This window comes from Lepisma saccharinum, chromosome 16 (genome assembly GCF_977018435.1).
Source record: "Lepisma saccharinum chromosome 16, izLepSacc3.1, whole genome shotgun sequence".
NCBI lineage: Eukaryota > Metazoa > Arthropoda > Insecta > Zygentoma > Lepismatidae > Lepisma > Lepisma saccharinum.
In genome coordinates this window covers 65345692-65362285 of record NC_139244.1, presented here as the reverse complement: position 1 = coordinate 65362285, position 16594 = coordinate 65345692, and the positions used below count along the sequence as shown (strand labels likewise).

Here is a 16594-nt window from a genome sequence, read left to right as displayed (position 1 = left end):
TCATGTGTCACACATACACATAAGTGGAATTTCCCTCCTGAGGTTGCAATACCCTTGGGGTATATTGTATCCCCATGAATTGGGAAGAACTTACTGGAATACCCCCCACACTCGTTGTTACCTGTTACTATGGAATGGGCAACAAACTTAACCATAAAGTACCTGTGTGCAACAGCCAGAACATAGAAGTGTGCTGCTGTTTTGTGGGAGAGTAGTATTGTGGTACAGTTATACATATGTGGTACAGTTAGAATATATATATATATATATATATATATTAATGATGAAGGAGACAGTAAACACTTACCCACACGAAGAGAAATTATTCTATATTTCGCGATCTGTGTCTCATTTTCAAGTTGAAGGAGAAAGATCGGCGTTACTTAGAGAAGAGGCACAGAATCATTTGTATAGTGCAACACTGGTGCATAGATTTTGTGTGCCTCTTCTCTAAGTAACGCCGATCTTTCTCCTTCAACTTGAAAATGCGACACAGATCGCGAAATATAGAATAATTTCTCTTCGTGTGGTAAGTGTTTACTGTCTCCTTCATGATTAATATTTATCCGCCCTTCTGGCAACTTTTCTGATCCTATTCCTGTGTTTATATATATATATATATATATATATATATATATATATATATATATATATATATATATATATATATATATATATATATATTTAGGTCAATTGATGCATTTTATTTTTCATATCTTTGCGATACTTGGTCATACATATCCTAGCTCTATTTACATATACACTACTGTTTGTGAAAATTGCAACACCATGAAGGAATTATGGTAATCATGTGAAACTTAGAAGAAATCCAAAGCAGGACAAAAAAATGATTAGAATTGCAGAGAGATTCCGCTTGCCTGCACCCAGCAGTGCCCTCTTAACTGTCTTGTTAACTACATAAAAAGAGGGGTGTTGAGAAGCCCGACAAGTAGTGTGTTGTGGTCAGCTAGCAGTAATCATTCCTCCACGAGTCACTATACCTCACAACACCAAAGGGTGCAATACAAACTAACGACAGCGTTTGAAAGGGGACGAATCATCGGCCTGCATGAAGGTGTATTTTCGTATCGTGACATTGCTGCTTGTATGGAACATAACGCCACAATAGCGAAGCAAATGTGGAAGAAGTGGATCAAAGAGAGCCGGATGCACAAAAAATCCGGCAGTGGACCATGAAATGTGGCATCATCACATGGTGACTGACATCTTTTCCACACGGCACAGACACACTGTGCAGCTTCATCACTCACAACTGTTAACACAACGGTGGAGTACTGCAAGATGTGTGGCAATGTCTACTTCCACGGTTCGACAGCATTTGCTTAAACCCTTCACTGGAGTCTCTCTGCATGCATTCCTTTGTGGTGGATTCCCTTGTTTCTGAACCATCGACACCTCAGGCTACAATGGGTTCTTGAACACAATGGCATGCAGACTGGTAACAGGTTGTGTTTTCGGAAGAGTCCCGATAGCAGCACACATTAGATGATATCGTGGTGAGAGCTTTCATCCACTGTTCAGCATCATACTTGCTGAACTGCAGGTACTACTGTTGGTTGGCTATAAATAACGTGTGGCACAACAGCCTGCAAGGGCCAGGGCCTGCCTATCTAACTACTGACTGCCAGCCTCACTGCCACCTGTCAGTGGGAGATCATCCAACCAGTTACAGGCAGTCAGCACGACAAACCCCCAGTTGTTGCAGTTTCAATGACCGGGGTATGCTACTCACTTGTAGCTCCCCAATTTCCTGACACCGGTGGGTGGCCATCGGTCCTATACACAGGCCAATGTCTCAAGAGAAAAGTTGTTACACTTCCCACCACGAGACTCGAACCTGCGTGTGATCCGTAGCTGGAGCCCAACTCATGATGCCTTAGACCGCACAGCCACGGTGTGGGACACACTGTTGGGTATATTTGAAATGTTAACTGGTAAGAATTGAGGATACTCTCAACAGCAACCACTACATTAGGAAAGTTGTAGAGGCAAAAGTCACCCTCCCTTCAGCGCACTCTTGATGCTATATCCCAGCAGAACAATGTCCGATTACATATTGCCAGGAATGTTTGATTGATTGATTTGGTGCTCCACGCCCACTGTATGCCCATTAAGGCTGATCGGGACTGCACCTACAGTTTAAAGTGGAATCCGAACCAATGTGTCTCCACCGGGAATCAAACCAGGGACCCCTAGATTACAAGGCTACAACGATACCATTTCTCCATCGAGGAGGCCAGGAATGTTCGAGCCTTCTTCGCAGCACAATAGATACCGTTTCTTCTCTGGTTTGCACGATCACCTATTGAACATGTCTGGTATATGGTCACTAGGCAACTAGTTGTTCACAGTCCTCCAGCAGCCATGAGCAATGAACAGTGAACTCGCATGCAAGCAGTGTTGCAGGCAATTCACCAGAAACACATCGTATAGCAGCTCTTCATGCAGCTTGTGGAGGTTTCACATGTAATAATGTTGTACTGACTGCCAGCCTCACTCCCATTATTAGAAATATGTGGATTAAATTTCACTCGATTTGCATGATCCCTTCATGCTGTTGCAATATTCACAAAGAGTAGTGTGCATATGTGGTACCTACAGGTTAGTTTCTGCTCGACGCTGTTTTCTTTGCTGAACCACTGCTGGGAGGTAAAGCCAAATAACGACTACCATACCCTTGGGAGATAGGAGGATAAGAAACACCAAAAGTACATGGTTGAGTGGGGTTAGGAGGATAGCGAACACCTGAAGTACGTGGTTGAGTGTAACTTCTCCATATCATTGCGATCAGCATCAAAATTCCTCCAATAATTTTAGAAAAAAAGTCTAGAACTCCCAGCATAAAAGGTGTGGATACATGGACAAAGTTGTTGAACTCCCTCATGAATTGTATTATGAAGTCTCCTAGATACTTCACAAATTCAGCCACTCCCACAACAGAAACAACCAGAAGTGCACACGTCATACGGAGAAGTGTCACTAAATTGGTGCATGTAACATTACACCGAATCCATTGCATCACAGTGAACATAGCTACCTGTAATGCACTTTTCAAGTCTTCCAAGGAATAAGATTCTATCCTAGTGGTCACCTTAGGCCTCTCACTTGTTTCTTCACTACCGTTCAGATTACTGCTGATGCTTGATCTTCCTCCAAGGGAATTCTGTAGATCACTTGGTTCCACAGATCTGAAAGAAGGAAAAAAATTGGAATTGTAGCTTTCCTGGGAAGATGATTTGAACAAGTCTTCTTGGTTTATCAGCCAGGTTAAGTCAATGTTAGCATCCAACATTTCGAGTGCATATATTGCTCTCATCATCACTGTATGTGAATTGGAGACAAGTGCAAAGTTATACAGGGTATTGCAAAACAACTTCAATAATGCTTGGGTGCTGATAGATATCATAAAAACAAGTAGCTTTTTCTCATAAACTTTACCTCGAAAGCACTTAGTTTCGGCGCTACAAGTGCTTAGAATCTATCCTCTCTGTATGCAACCCAGCACACGGCAGGGTTGTCACTAGCGTCATTTGCTCATCTCACCTGAGCAAAATACAAAAGAATGTTGATACTAGCGATGTTTTGCAGTACTTCTCAAACTGACCAACACAAACAATTTCCAATAAATGAAGACTGATATTCATTAGAATATTCATCTTAAAAAGTTTCCATGGATTTTCTACTGTTTGCAAGCCTCTCTTGCGATAATTGATATTGCATGGCAGACGAAATACCATGGAGACTTTTTAGAATGAATACTCTTGAATATCAGTCTTCATTTTGGAAATCATTTGCCTTGGTCAGTTTGAGAAGTACTGCAAATACGTCTTACAACATTGCTAGTATCAACATTCTTTTGTATTTTGCTCAGATAAGATGGGCAAGTGACACTGCTAGTGGCAACCCTGCTGCATACCCTGGAAGTTATGTCAGAGCAGTCGTCTGCTGTGTTGGGTTGCATACAGAGGATAGATTTTAAGCGCTTGTAGCGCTGAAACTAAGTGCTTCCGAGGTAAAGTTTATGAGAAAAAGCTACTTGTCTTTATGATATCTATCAGCACCCAAACATTGTTGAAGTTGTTTTGCGACACCCTGTATATGCGAGTGTGAAGAGGGCAGAGCTTAGGTTCTGTCTTGTGATTGGCTCATTCTGGATCCTGGTGTTTTATTGGTGGATGTCGTGCTTCTATGGAGAAGTGAATTCCATGCGTGACTAAGCTGGAGTCGCACGTCCTGGAAGTCTTCTTTTCGAAGCGTGTAAATCACCTTCTGCGATTCAAGCTGGATCTCCGCAATGGAGTCAAAATGGTAACCTCTTAGCTGGATCTTCATCACAAACCAAATCTGGTTCCACATGACACACCGACAATGGCAGCAATGTTGTGGATTGTCCTCAGACGTTCCTCATGCATAAGTTGCTGAATGGTTTCAACATTTTGTTGAAGGTCTTCCTGATCTCTCGTCGCCTTGCAGTGATGTTCTTGAAGTGTGTGTGCCACTCAAAACACCTCGAAGGACTCATTGCAGCATCTCAGTAAACTTGCCAAATCATGTCAAGCGTCTCTGAGACACATTTGCCCACTTTCATGCAGAATTTCATGATCGATCTGTTCTAACTTGCTGTCCATGATGAAATTGCAGACGTGGTAACGCACGTGGTCAGAGTAGCACCAGTTGCACAGCTTCTGCTGTACACAGGACAATGTCTCTTGGCACACTCACTCACGAAGGACAGTGCTCCCTGTAACCGTGCATGCAGACTTGTGCTGCCATCTGTTGGCATGTTACAGAACTAGTCTTGAAACTTTTTGATACCACCTCGTATGGAGTCCCACATTCACAGGGGATGCTGTATACTCTTGGAATGTAAGTTCTGCCCCTCCACTCTCACATATATAACTTTACACTGGTCTCCAGTTCACATACCCTGATGATGAGAGCAATGTATGCGCTTGAACCGTTGGATGCTAACATCAACCTTAACCTGGCTGATAACCCAAGAACACTTGTGCACTAACACACCAAGCACATGGCATCCAACTTTGAGATAAAAAAAATATCTGTTGTATTCAAAATCTTACTGTGATTCAGGAAAAACAATCCTACTGTATATGTCTCTCACCCTCAGAGGAGGAAATGCAGGACTAAGAACCAGGTTAGAAGCATTAAAGGAAGTTAATGTGACCAGTGCCACCACGGATTTATTTATTTCTTTGGATGAGAGTTGAATTAAGAAATCTCCTTCCCATCCAGTGCAGTTACGAGAAGAAAGTAACGTTAATCAAAAATAAAAATTGGCAAATCACTATTGTCAACAGTGACGTGCACTGAGGAGTAGCTAGTCTAGCACAGATAGATCAACCAATCTCATGTCTAATTATTTTCAAATCACAATATTTATTGTCTTGAAGCGTCAGTTCATATGCAACACTTCTTTCCACGTGCTTCTCGTCCCTCGATGTGATCAGCTGGCAAGGCTGGATACCCTAGCTGGCTCTTCTTCCGCCTTACCAGATCCAGGCATAGACAACCGCCCGAAGGCAAAGGGAAGATTTTTGCCTGTATCTCCCTTGCCTTCTCGGCCCCCGCTCCCATGGTTGAAAGCCTGTGGTTTCAGGTCCTCCAGTCTATCTCCTATAGGACAGATAGGGGATTGGTTTCTCTTCGATTCCTTTGTAAATCCTCTAAAGAACTCAGGGGAAAATTTTCTGCAGTCTACTTATGTTCTCTGTATTTACACAACCTTTTATATGTTGTACAATATGTATGTATAATATGGGATGTAGTTTTATTTGTATATGAATGGGAACGTACTTATATTACGTGCAGACAAGAATGTTATGGTTTCTTTTCTCTTTTTTCAAATATGGAATATATAATGAATAAATAACAAATATTTGCTAACGCTCTCTCTCGCTCTTGTTTTAGTAGTGTTTTATTTAAATATACTAATAATTTGGCCTCCAATAAAAAATGGGTAAGCTAAACAGTCGGATGTATAAATTTGGGCAACAAAACTCGCGTTCTAATTGTTGTTGTTGGTTTGGTTTGGTTTATTTCACTTCACCTTTCTGCCACATTTGGTTATCGCAAAAATGAGGATGAGTGATGATATAATGAAATTGATTAAGGGACCTCACAAAGAACAATTCAGGCCGGGATTCGAACCCGTGACGAGAGCGCATTCTTGTTCCTATGTGTTGTACTCTGCAGTTAATAATGAAATAATTTGGAATGAAAAATGTATCCCAGAACTCAAAAAGCCAAATGAATATCATTCAAGAAAGTTGAAAAAAGTTTGTTTTGTTACCTGTTTATCTCCTCTCATATATTGAATTTTTGCCACCTCCCATTGCTTTTGTATAGGTTTAATCGTGATAAGTAGCTAATGAGCGTATGGAAGTTACGAGGGACAATCATAAACAGAGAACTCTGGACTCCTGATTTCACAGTGCCCTGCGGATGCACTGGGAGGAAGTTATTTGTATTTTTTCCCCCTTTCTTTAGCATTGATTTCCCATCACTTTACCTAAATTCTGCCATGACGATGAACGTTGATTAAATTAAACGGATGAAAAGTGGTTACAAAGGAACACTCATGCACAGGTCAGGGCTCCAGCCCGGATCCTTTAGTAACGAGATCGTGAGATGGAGAAATTAGGGAAATCAAGGAATGCAATTTTCTTGGAAAAAACGTTAATCATATACAAATATGGTGTTTCAAAAATACAATTGAAATTTACGTACCACTGAGAAAATACGCAGTTTGTTTTTCCGATACCCACGTATCCAAATAGTTAGAGAGCTTTCCACTCATCCTTGTAGTCGGCCGACCTCCGTGGAGGAGTGCAAGTGGCCCCGGATCGGTACTCGGTGGAGGCACATAGTGGTTCGGATCCCACTTTAAACTGTAGGTCCAGTCTCGATTAGCTTCTATGTACATAAAGTGGAGTTAAACACCAAATCAACCAACTGCGGGGGAGTGGTTATCACCAGGAGTTCTTGGTTCAAACCCCGACCTCGGCATGGGTGCTATTTGTGTTTGTCTCTTCATTAAGTGTATTGTATCATCTTCGCGATTAACCAAATGTGTCAGTGACGCTAAGTAGAATAAATAAAATCAAATCATTGGTTGATTGTTTGATTTGGTTTGTTTTACTTCGCTTTTCATACACTTTTGGCTAATCGTCAAGATGATACAATAAAATTGATAAAGGGACAAACACAAATAACACCCATGCCCAGGTCGAGGTTCGAACCCGGGATCTCTGGCTTAATAGTCAAATCAACATGTTTTGGATTTTCGAAAGTGGGTGGGATTAACACATGGTTCTTTTCAGTAGTCCTTCCTCATTTTGCAATCCTTTCCTTTCTTTGACGTTCTATTTTTAGGAATACTGGGCCCTAAAGGGGGGAGGGGGATTATGACCCACACCAACTTCCCTTGGGCACGCCACTTATTGCTACCCCAAGTGTCGACATCACCGCATGCCACTGATTGTCAATATTATGCAATACTAACAAACTTATGCAAATATGGTGTTAAAAAATATGGACATGTGGACTAAAATATGCAAAATACAAATGAACTGAAACATAATTATGAATACAATTCTACAGATATCCTGCAGAATTTAAAGAAAAATTATTGCTACCTAAACAAGATACAATATGCAAAGTTATTGATTTTTACTGAAAATGTTACAGTAAAACTATTTACTTCATGTTTGGGGAATAAAAGATGTGGTAGTGTATGCTCAAAACATTCCCCAATAGATTTTCTCATTTCTGGATATTTCATCAATGATTCCCTTTACACTGAGAAAGTCTTATTCTTGTGCTTTTTTAATGCAAGGAAGAAAAATGAGATTGAAATTTGTCCTGCACCAGGAAAGACATGTACCACACTGGACCTATAAGTAGGGTGGAATCAGCAGAAAGTTTACGTTAACCAAAATTAAATACCATGGACGATATTATTTCTAAGAATGTTGTTGAACATTCAAACCCAAGTAACCACCACCGTTGGACCAACGTCAGTTTTTACGTGGGAAAGGTTGGCTTTACATTCGTTCGCACATTGATGTTGGTCTTACGTTGGGCCAATGGTGGTTGACAATGTTTGCCCAACCATGAAAAGTCTCATGCTAAGACAACTTTCAGGAGAATGCTGAAAATTCTAGTGTAAAATAAATTACATGTATCAGTGTTTCATTTAGAATAGTTAAGTCACAGGACATACTGGAAATATAATATAAATTTTAATGAAGTAGAAGCTATTTTCAACTTGCAGTCACTCACCAGTCCTTTGTCAGCCACCATGCATGAAAGATGTGTTGGGAATTGCTTATTGTTTGTCACTTTTGCTGTAGTAGAACAAGAACATTCCCACAGGTATTATTGTGAAGGCGGTTAAACAATGTTATGTGCAGATTAAATTCCATGAAAGAGGGGAAAAGTAAGTAAACTCTAGAAGGATTTTGTGCTGCCAATTGAAGGTATGGTGCTTTGAAAATAATAATACCATGTGACTGAGAAAGTGCTGTGTATTATTTTTATTTTCATAAATAACTTGAACTATTGTTTACATTTGGCCTCACAATAAATTATGTATAAATCAGAAAACAAACCTATCCATTCTTTAGTTTTCAGGACGTTGGGCATTGGAAACATGGCAATATTACCGTTGGCCAACGGTATGTTTTGCATTGGGCCAACCATTTTCAGTACGGTTGGCCCAACATTGGGCAACCACTTTTGGTTACTTGGAAAATGGCAAATGCTAAAAGCTGAGGGAAAACATCCTACAATAATTATGTATACTTTTGCTGCATTCTTTCAGTTCAGCCATACACTTTCTGTGCACACATGTCAATAGTGTGCACTTCCCAGTGCTTTGGTGGATAATTGACCTTTATCACTCACTTTCTTTTCTTGTTGTTGCTAGTTAACATGACCTCACCTCTCTCCCTTTGCACCAAAGAAGACCTGCAAGCAGTGATTCAATTTTTGTGCGCTGAAGGTGTACCCGTGGCCAAAATTCACCAATGGATACTATGACTTGCCACTTCATCAATATTCACTTGTTGGTTTGTCAGAATCGTGGAATGAACTTACTCGATGTTGTCAGTAGTGGATGTGAATGGGCTTAATACCATTTTTTTGAACTTTTCAATCCATTTGAACACACTGTCCCCATATTTTTGTCATAAGAAGGGAAATTTGCTTTCCATACTGGCAAATTGTTTGCACACATTATTCAACAGGTTCTGATTGAAGGATTCATTCCTCACTTCTAGGAAGGAGGTTATTATTGTTCACATTCTCATTGGGTTGCCGATCACTGCTCGGAAGTTGATGACAAATTATTATTTTTTTCTGAGCATTGAAAATGTTTCCCTTCAGTTAGAACCAGAAAACATGGTTTTTATTTTACATTTTCGGCCTTTATTGGTTTCTAGGTCATTTTTCAGTATTTTATGTCGTTTTTATTGCATTTTTCTTCATTTTTGAGGTTTATTTTTCTTCTTCCCTCTTGTTTCGTGAATTTGAAATGCATTCGTTAACATAATTTATGGATGGTCTTTTTAGCAAGTTCGCCATTAATTGAAAATATGGTCAATGAAAATGTACAATTTTATTTTTAACTGAAATGTTAGGCAATGGAGTATATACAATTCATAATTAATTGTGGAACATTTATTTTTCCTCCAGCATATTTAAAATACTTTGAGATTCCCTTGATGCCTACTACTACTACTACTATAATTTATTTAAATTTTAGATTTAGTCACAATATAAAAATAATATAATCTGATGTATGCAAAAGATAACTGTATTTTCAGATGATGACAGACTACTGTATCGTGCAAGGTCCACTCTGAAAATAAGTGAATGACACACAGAAAAAGTTCAAAGTAAAAATAAAGAAAACTACATTAGTGCTTTTTTACCCCTTTGATTCAGTAGTTTAAACCAGTAAACAATGTGTTTTGTCCAATTATTCAACTACTCTCTTGAAAGTTGCAATCAAGCTTTCATTTTAAGAGCAAAAATTATTTTTGGGTCATTTTTTTAACAATTAAAAGGCCATTCTATAGGTCATGTTTTGAGATTTTTTAGGTCATTAACTTCCAAGCCCTACTGATCACACTGTTCTCTTTCGACTCCATTAGATTAAAGTTCGATTATTCCTCTGATCATCTTTCTTGACACTTCATCCTCAAGGCTGTTCATCATGCTGTCATTCTCCTGTGTTCTGGTACATTTCGTATCAGCTTGTATGCGGAGGCATCAGAGCCCTTGTTGACCTCCATCTGCACTCGATGCATAACACATTGTCTCTCATGAGAGACGGCTAAGATGTAACAGTTGGGCTGAAAAGTTCGTAGGCTAACATAGTAAAAAATATTTTTTTGACAAAATTCGATTTTATTATTCAATATAGTTGCCTTTGAGGGCGATACAACGAGTATAGCGGTCATATAATTTTTCGATGCCATTTTTATAGTACGATTTCTCTTTAGCCTCAAAATAGGCCTCAGTTTCGGCGATTACCTCTTCATCAGTGCTAAATTTCTTTCCAGCGAGCATTCTTTTAAGGTCTGCAAACAGGAAAAAGTCACTGGGGGCCAGATCTGGAGAATATGGTGGATGGGGAAGCAATTCGTAGTCTAATTCATATAATTTTTCCATAGTTTTCATTGATTTGTGACACGGTGCATTGTCTTGATGAAAAAGCACTTTTTTCTTCTTCAAATGGGGCAGTTTTTTCGTGATTTCATCCTTTAAACGCTCCAACAACGCTATGTAATAATCGCTGTTGATGGTCTGGCCCTTTTTGAGGTAATCGATGAATATAATACCATGCGCATCCCAGAATACTGATGCCATAACCTTGCCAACCGACTGTTGCGTCTTTCCATGCTTTGGATTTGGTTCATCACGTGCAGTCCACTCGGCTGACTGTCGATTGGACTCTGGAGTGTAGTTATGGAGCCATGTTTCATCCATTGTAATATATCGACGGAAAAATTCGTGTTTATTACGGTTGAATATCCCTAAACATTGCTCCGAATCATCAAAACGTTGTTGCTTTTGATCGATTGTGAGCACGCGCGGCACCCATTTTGCACACAGCTTTTGCATGTTCAAATATTCATGCACAATATGTCCAACACGTTCCTTTGATATTTTTAAAGTCTCAGCTATCTCGATCAACTTCACTTTACGATCATTTAAAATTATTTTGTGGACTTTTTTGATGTTTTCGTCGGTAACAGCCTCTTTGGGGCGTCCATTGCGTGCATCGTCTTCGATGCTCATTTCACCTCGTTTAAATTTAGCAAACCACTTCTCAACAGTTGATTTTCCTGGTGCAGAGTCCGAATAATGTTTATCAAGCCAAGCCTTGGCTTCGACAGTATTTTTTTCGCCAAAAAGCAATGCTTTATTAACACACGAAATTCTTTTTTATCCATTTTTTCACAATAACAAAAGCTGCTTCACTCACAATGCTATATCTCAAGAACTAATTATCCGGCAGATGAAATTTATACACGTATCTTTTGAAGGTTAGTACTAAGTAAAAATCACATGGATTTAATTCTAGTAACGCCATCTATGAGTCACCTATGAACTTTTCAGCCCAACTGTTAACACCTACTTCCTCGTACCACAAAACCATTCAGTGTTTGTGCAGACGACATCCTCGGTGCTGATAGCAATCTGCCTTGTGTTTCTTCAATTATCCAACCTCTCCCCAGTTAGGAATTTCCTGCATCTCTCATTAACCTGCAATAACCTTTAGCGTCCGGATGACCAAATTTGGAGCCATGTCTGTTGGGGGTGGATGGTCGATATTTCGACCAGCAGCAGCAATTAACATGTCATTTCTTCAAAACTGGCAACACTGCCACTTTATATAATATTATTATTTTTTACTCAAGAAATATCAGTCAGATTTCAACGAAACGTTGCATGGTTGTATAAATGTGCCACCACTACATGCTACATTTTTCTCATTCACTTCTTCTTCATCATCCTTTAATACTAATTATTGTTAGGCACAATGTATAAAGTTTACCTCTGCTAAAAGCTTGGTTCTTAAGAAAACAAAACCAATTTGAAGCAATTAAATCTCGAGTTACAATTTTCTTTGTATTTCACGAAAGTTTAAAAAGCACACACTTGGAATTGTGTTGGCCTCAAATGTCACATGTGCGCAAGAGGTCCGATCGCTCTTGATGATTACTCTAAAACTTACTGACACTACAACATGTGTGCATGAATAGAAACTAATACTTGTGAAAGAATCAGGTGATTGATATGTAGGTCAAGATTCTACAAAAGCCTATGGTGTCACACTCTGAAAGTGCCTGTATAAAGTAGAAGTTTATAGCGTAAGGATTCTATTCATAATAAATGTGTGACAAACAATGTATTCTTTATATTCAACCACCTTCCAGAAGTTACTTTTTGAATATTGCATGCACTATGAAAAAAAAAAATGAAAACAAAGTTCACACCTGATGTGTTTCAGCTGCATACAAACTTCTCTAGTGGAAAATTTTACTTGCTTAATCTGGAACCAACAGCAGCCAAAGGGAATCCCAGCCATTTGTACCCAAAAGCAATAACCAGCAGGAGTCCCTGAACTTTTAGGACCTACAAAAGAAAGGAAAATTATAATTGTGCGACTTCATGACAAATTCGACAGGTGTTGACATTCTGCCTCTCAGATTTTTGGTAAACTTTGATCTGGGGAGTAAAGGCAGCCAGGGGCTTGGTGCTGATCACATAACCTCCACCTTCGGCAGTGATCAAGAAAGTGTGGGGCCTTAACTCCACACCCCCTATATGCCTTCATGGTGTGGTGCAAAGCACAGGGGAACACTTTACTTTTTCTTTTTTTTAGTTTACTGACCTCTGTTCAAACATTCTGGTTAGAACTGTACAGGCAAACATGCATACACAGACACATAAGGAATTTTAAGAAAGTGCTCTTTGAAAACAATAAACATGTATAAGACAGGTCTTGAGTTCAAATTCCAAGTACAGCATGACTAGGGTTCCCAGATATTCCAGAAAAAAATACGGGACACTTATTTTTCAAGACTACGATGCACAAAAAGTCCTCCTTCTAATGGAATATGTTATACCTTGTTTTATTTATTTCATTGAAACACAACAGGTGCATGCCCAATTACTGTGTTCAATATTGATGCCACCATTACATTACCAAGATCATAATAAAGATCGTTCAAAAGAAATATGAATGACGTAATATACAATTTGTATCAAATAATAATTATGCAAAGAATTTAATTATTAGATTATAGAAAAAAAAAACCAGAGGCAATACAATAATAATGGGACTCAATTGTGGGATATGACCTTACAAGCTAATTGAAAACTGAAATTCTATGAACAGAACAAAATATATATAAAAATTCAAAGATTTCACGTAATATGTTGCTAGGAGTGAGTTTGGGATATGTACCAAAGTTTAAAGAGTAGATATCTGAGAAATTTATTTTGAATTTTCTCTAATTTTTCGATATCTTTCTTGAATTATGGGTTCCAAAGATGAGTCATATTCAAGTTTAGATCTGATGAGTGTATAATACAGCAATATAAATGTTTCCTTTCTTCTAAATTGATTACCCATTCTCATTATAAATCCCAAATTTCTGTGAGCTTCACTTAGAATGCAGGCAAAGTGTGGTTGGAATGATAACTTTTGGTCAAATGTGACCCCTAGGTCAGCAACAATATTCTCACTTTGTACTAACACATTAGAAATTGTATATGAATATTGAGTAGGGTCTTTGTTGTGGGTGAATGATACATGTTTACATTTCTTTAAGTTCAGGCTGACTTTATTAATTTCACACCACTGAAGCAAGTTATCCAGCTATTTTTGTAATATCGTACAGTCATCAGCATTTACAATATTTTTATATGTGTATTTTAACATCGTCAGCAAAGACTAACGTTTCAGATTTTGTGAGTAGCTCTGGCAAATCATTTATAAAAATTAAATAAAGCAAGGGACCAAGATTCGACCCCTATGGGACTCCTGAACTGACTATGTATTCAGTTGATCTGCAGCTTTGATACATGACATATTGTCGGCTGTTATGCAGATATGAAGAGAGAAGGGTTATAAGTGGAGGAGATAGGCTATTGTTGGCAAATTTCTGTATTAATATATTGTGGTGAACCATGTCGAATGACTTTGAAAAGTATGTTTATAAAATGCCAACTTGCCCTTTATTATCTATACTGGATGCAATATAGCTTGTCAGTTTGACAAGATTAGTTACGGTTGAGCACTTTTGGACAAATCCATGCTGATTGGGGGATAAAATGGGTATAATATGGGAATATATGTGTTTGTATATTATCTGCTCGAAGAGTTTTGCTGGTACTGAGAATTTTGCAATGGGCCTGTAGTTACAGCTTTGGGAATCGGACAGATTTCAGTTATTTTCCACATTGCTGGAAATCTCGAAGTTCTAATAGCCAAGTTGAAAAGGGTGTAAAGAATTTTCGAACATCCTTTAATTACACAAGGGAAGATTGAGTTAGGGCTGGCAGATTTTTTAGGTATTTTTTAGGTTTAAGTCTTTTAATGGCTTGCTCAATTTCATTTAGTGATATTTCAGAGATATTTAAGATAATAGGAAGTGAGTTCATGTTTACATCAGATGTGGATCTTGGTAGGATACTTTGCAAAGAGATCTTGGATACTTTCATTATCGTCAATGTTTTCTTCAGTATTCTTAGTTGGATGCACAGGTGGATTTTTCTTTGATTTTTAATGAAGGACAAAAACTGATTAGTGTCGTGAGCAAGATCAATTTCTGAAATTCTAAGTTAGTTTTGTTAAGTTTTACCGATATCCCATTTTAATTTCGTTCTTAAAGTTTTGTACTTAAGGGGAGGAGATATAGCATTTATTTCCGTATCGGCTGAATGGGAACTGCTACTAAAAAAAACCCTGGGTGTATCCAAGAGTATGAATTTCTCTCCATGTTGCAATTATAAGAGTTTTCTTATGTTGATTATTAAGTTGGACACGATGTTTGAAAAATACGATGAATAAGAATTCTCGGAATCCCATGTATTCCCTATGGTGAATCAACTTGAACATCAAGTTACGGCTAATCAAATGGAAGTTTCGACTTTTCCGCTGGTGAAATGCATATTCAAACTGCCCTCTTCCCATTGACATATTTTTCTATTCCATCGGAAGTTTTATATTCCCAAGAGAACAAATCAAATCATACTCCCATATAATCAATGCTTTTCTCTTTGCCTCCTGGCCATGTTGCCAAACCTGATGCCCATAAATAACTAAATTTCACCTTATATGGAGTTAAAACTGACTTTCAAGGAGCTAGATTTACGAAGGCTGGATAAAGTGCCTTCTAGGTTAATGTTAGTTGTCAAAGGGGTGGGGGCACTGCTATTACGAGGTGCATGTCAAAAAGTGCTGATAATTTTTTACGCAGGGTTGGCAACACTGATGAAGTTGAGCATGCGCAAGAGCATGCCCTAGTATTCTGTCCTTGCAACAGAGATAGAATCGTCAGAGTGGGGTTGCGTACGTGTGAGTAGCAGTAAGGTGAAATGGCTGCTGTAATACAAAATCCCACCAAATGTGAAGTGAGATCTGTCATACGATTTCTGAATGCCAAATGACAGAATGTAGATGACATCCATCGGAAATTGTGTACCATTTATGGACAGACAGTGATGAGAAGGTCAGGCAATGGTGCAGAGAGTTTCAGGAAGGGCTTTTAAATGTCCATGATGATGAGTGTAGCGGAAGATCAAGTGTTCAGACGGATAATCTGGTGGAACGCGTTAACGAGAAAGTGCTTTCCAATCGTCGGTTCACAATATCTGAACTCGCCAAAGAGTTTCCAGAAGTGTCTGCGAAAACAGTGCATCGAATTGTGATTGACAACCTGGGGTATCACAAACTGTGTGCGAGGTGGGTAGCAAAAATGCTGACAAGATGCTCACAAAGAGGAAAGAAGGAGAGGTGCACGTGATTTTTTGGCCCGCTGGGGGGAGGATGGGGATGACCTCTTCTCGCACATAGTGACGGGGGATGAAACGTGGCAACCGTGTTTTGGACCAAAAGGGTGTGATTTTTGTAAATTCATGGAACCAGGACACACAATTACAGCAGAGGTGTATTACGAAACACTGAATAATCTGTGATGTGCCATCCAAAACCGGAGGAGAGGAATGCTACGCTCTGGAATTTTTCTGATCCATGACATCGCCCACCCACACACCACTGCTCGTACTTTTGAGACAATTGGAAGATTTTGATGGGAAATATTCAATCATCCCCTTACAGCTCCGACCTTGACCCCGGCAATTTCTTTCATTTTCTTCACCTGAAAAAGTGGCTTGAATCGAAGCGTTTCAACGACAGTGACCTGCTCAAGACATCAGTTCTGGACTGGCTGCACTCTCAGGTGGCAGATTTTTATGCAGAGGGTATATGGGAGCTTGTGCCACGCTATCAAAAATGTCTGGAGGTTAATGGTGA

The 16594-nt window shown here is 39.0% G+C and overlaps 1 protein-coding gene across 4 annotated transcripts in view; it reads right to left on the bottom strand.

Moving 5' to 3' along the window:
- Nucleotides 1-666: 666 nt before the first annotated feature.
- The window catches only part of LOC146000520 (uncharacterized), a 45973-nt gene continuing 30045 nt past the window's right edge, over nt 667-16594 (bottom strand). For all 4 annotated transcript variants that reach the window (XM_083138262.1, XM_083138263.1, XM_083138264.1 and 1 more), the window contains 2 exons: nt 12549-12687; nt 667-3209 (listed from right to left, as the gene is read on the bottom strand). In XM_083138262.1, coding sequence (XP_082994388.1) covers nt 2624-3209; nt 12549-12687 — 725 coding nt within the window. In that variant the 3' untranslated portion in view covers nt 667-2623. The remainder of the gene's footprint in view (nt 3210-12548; nt 12688-16594) is intronic.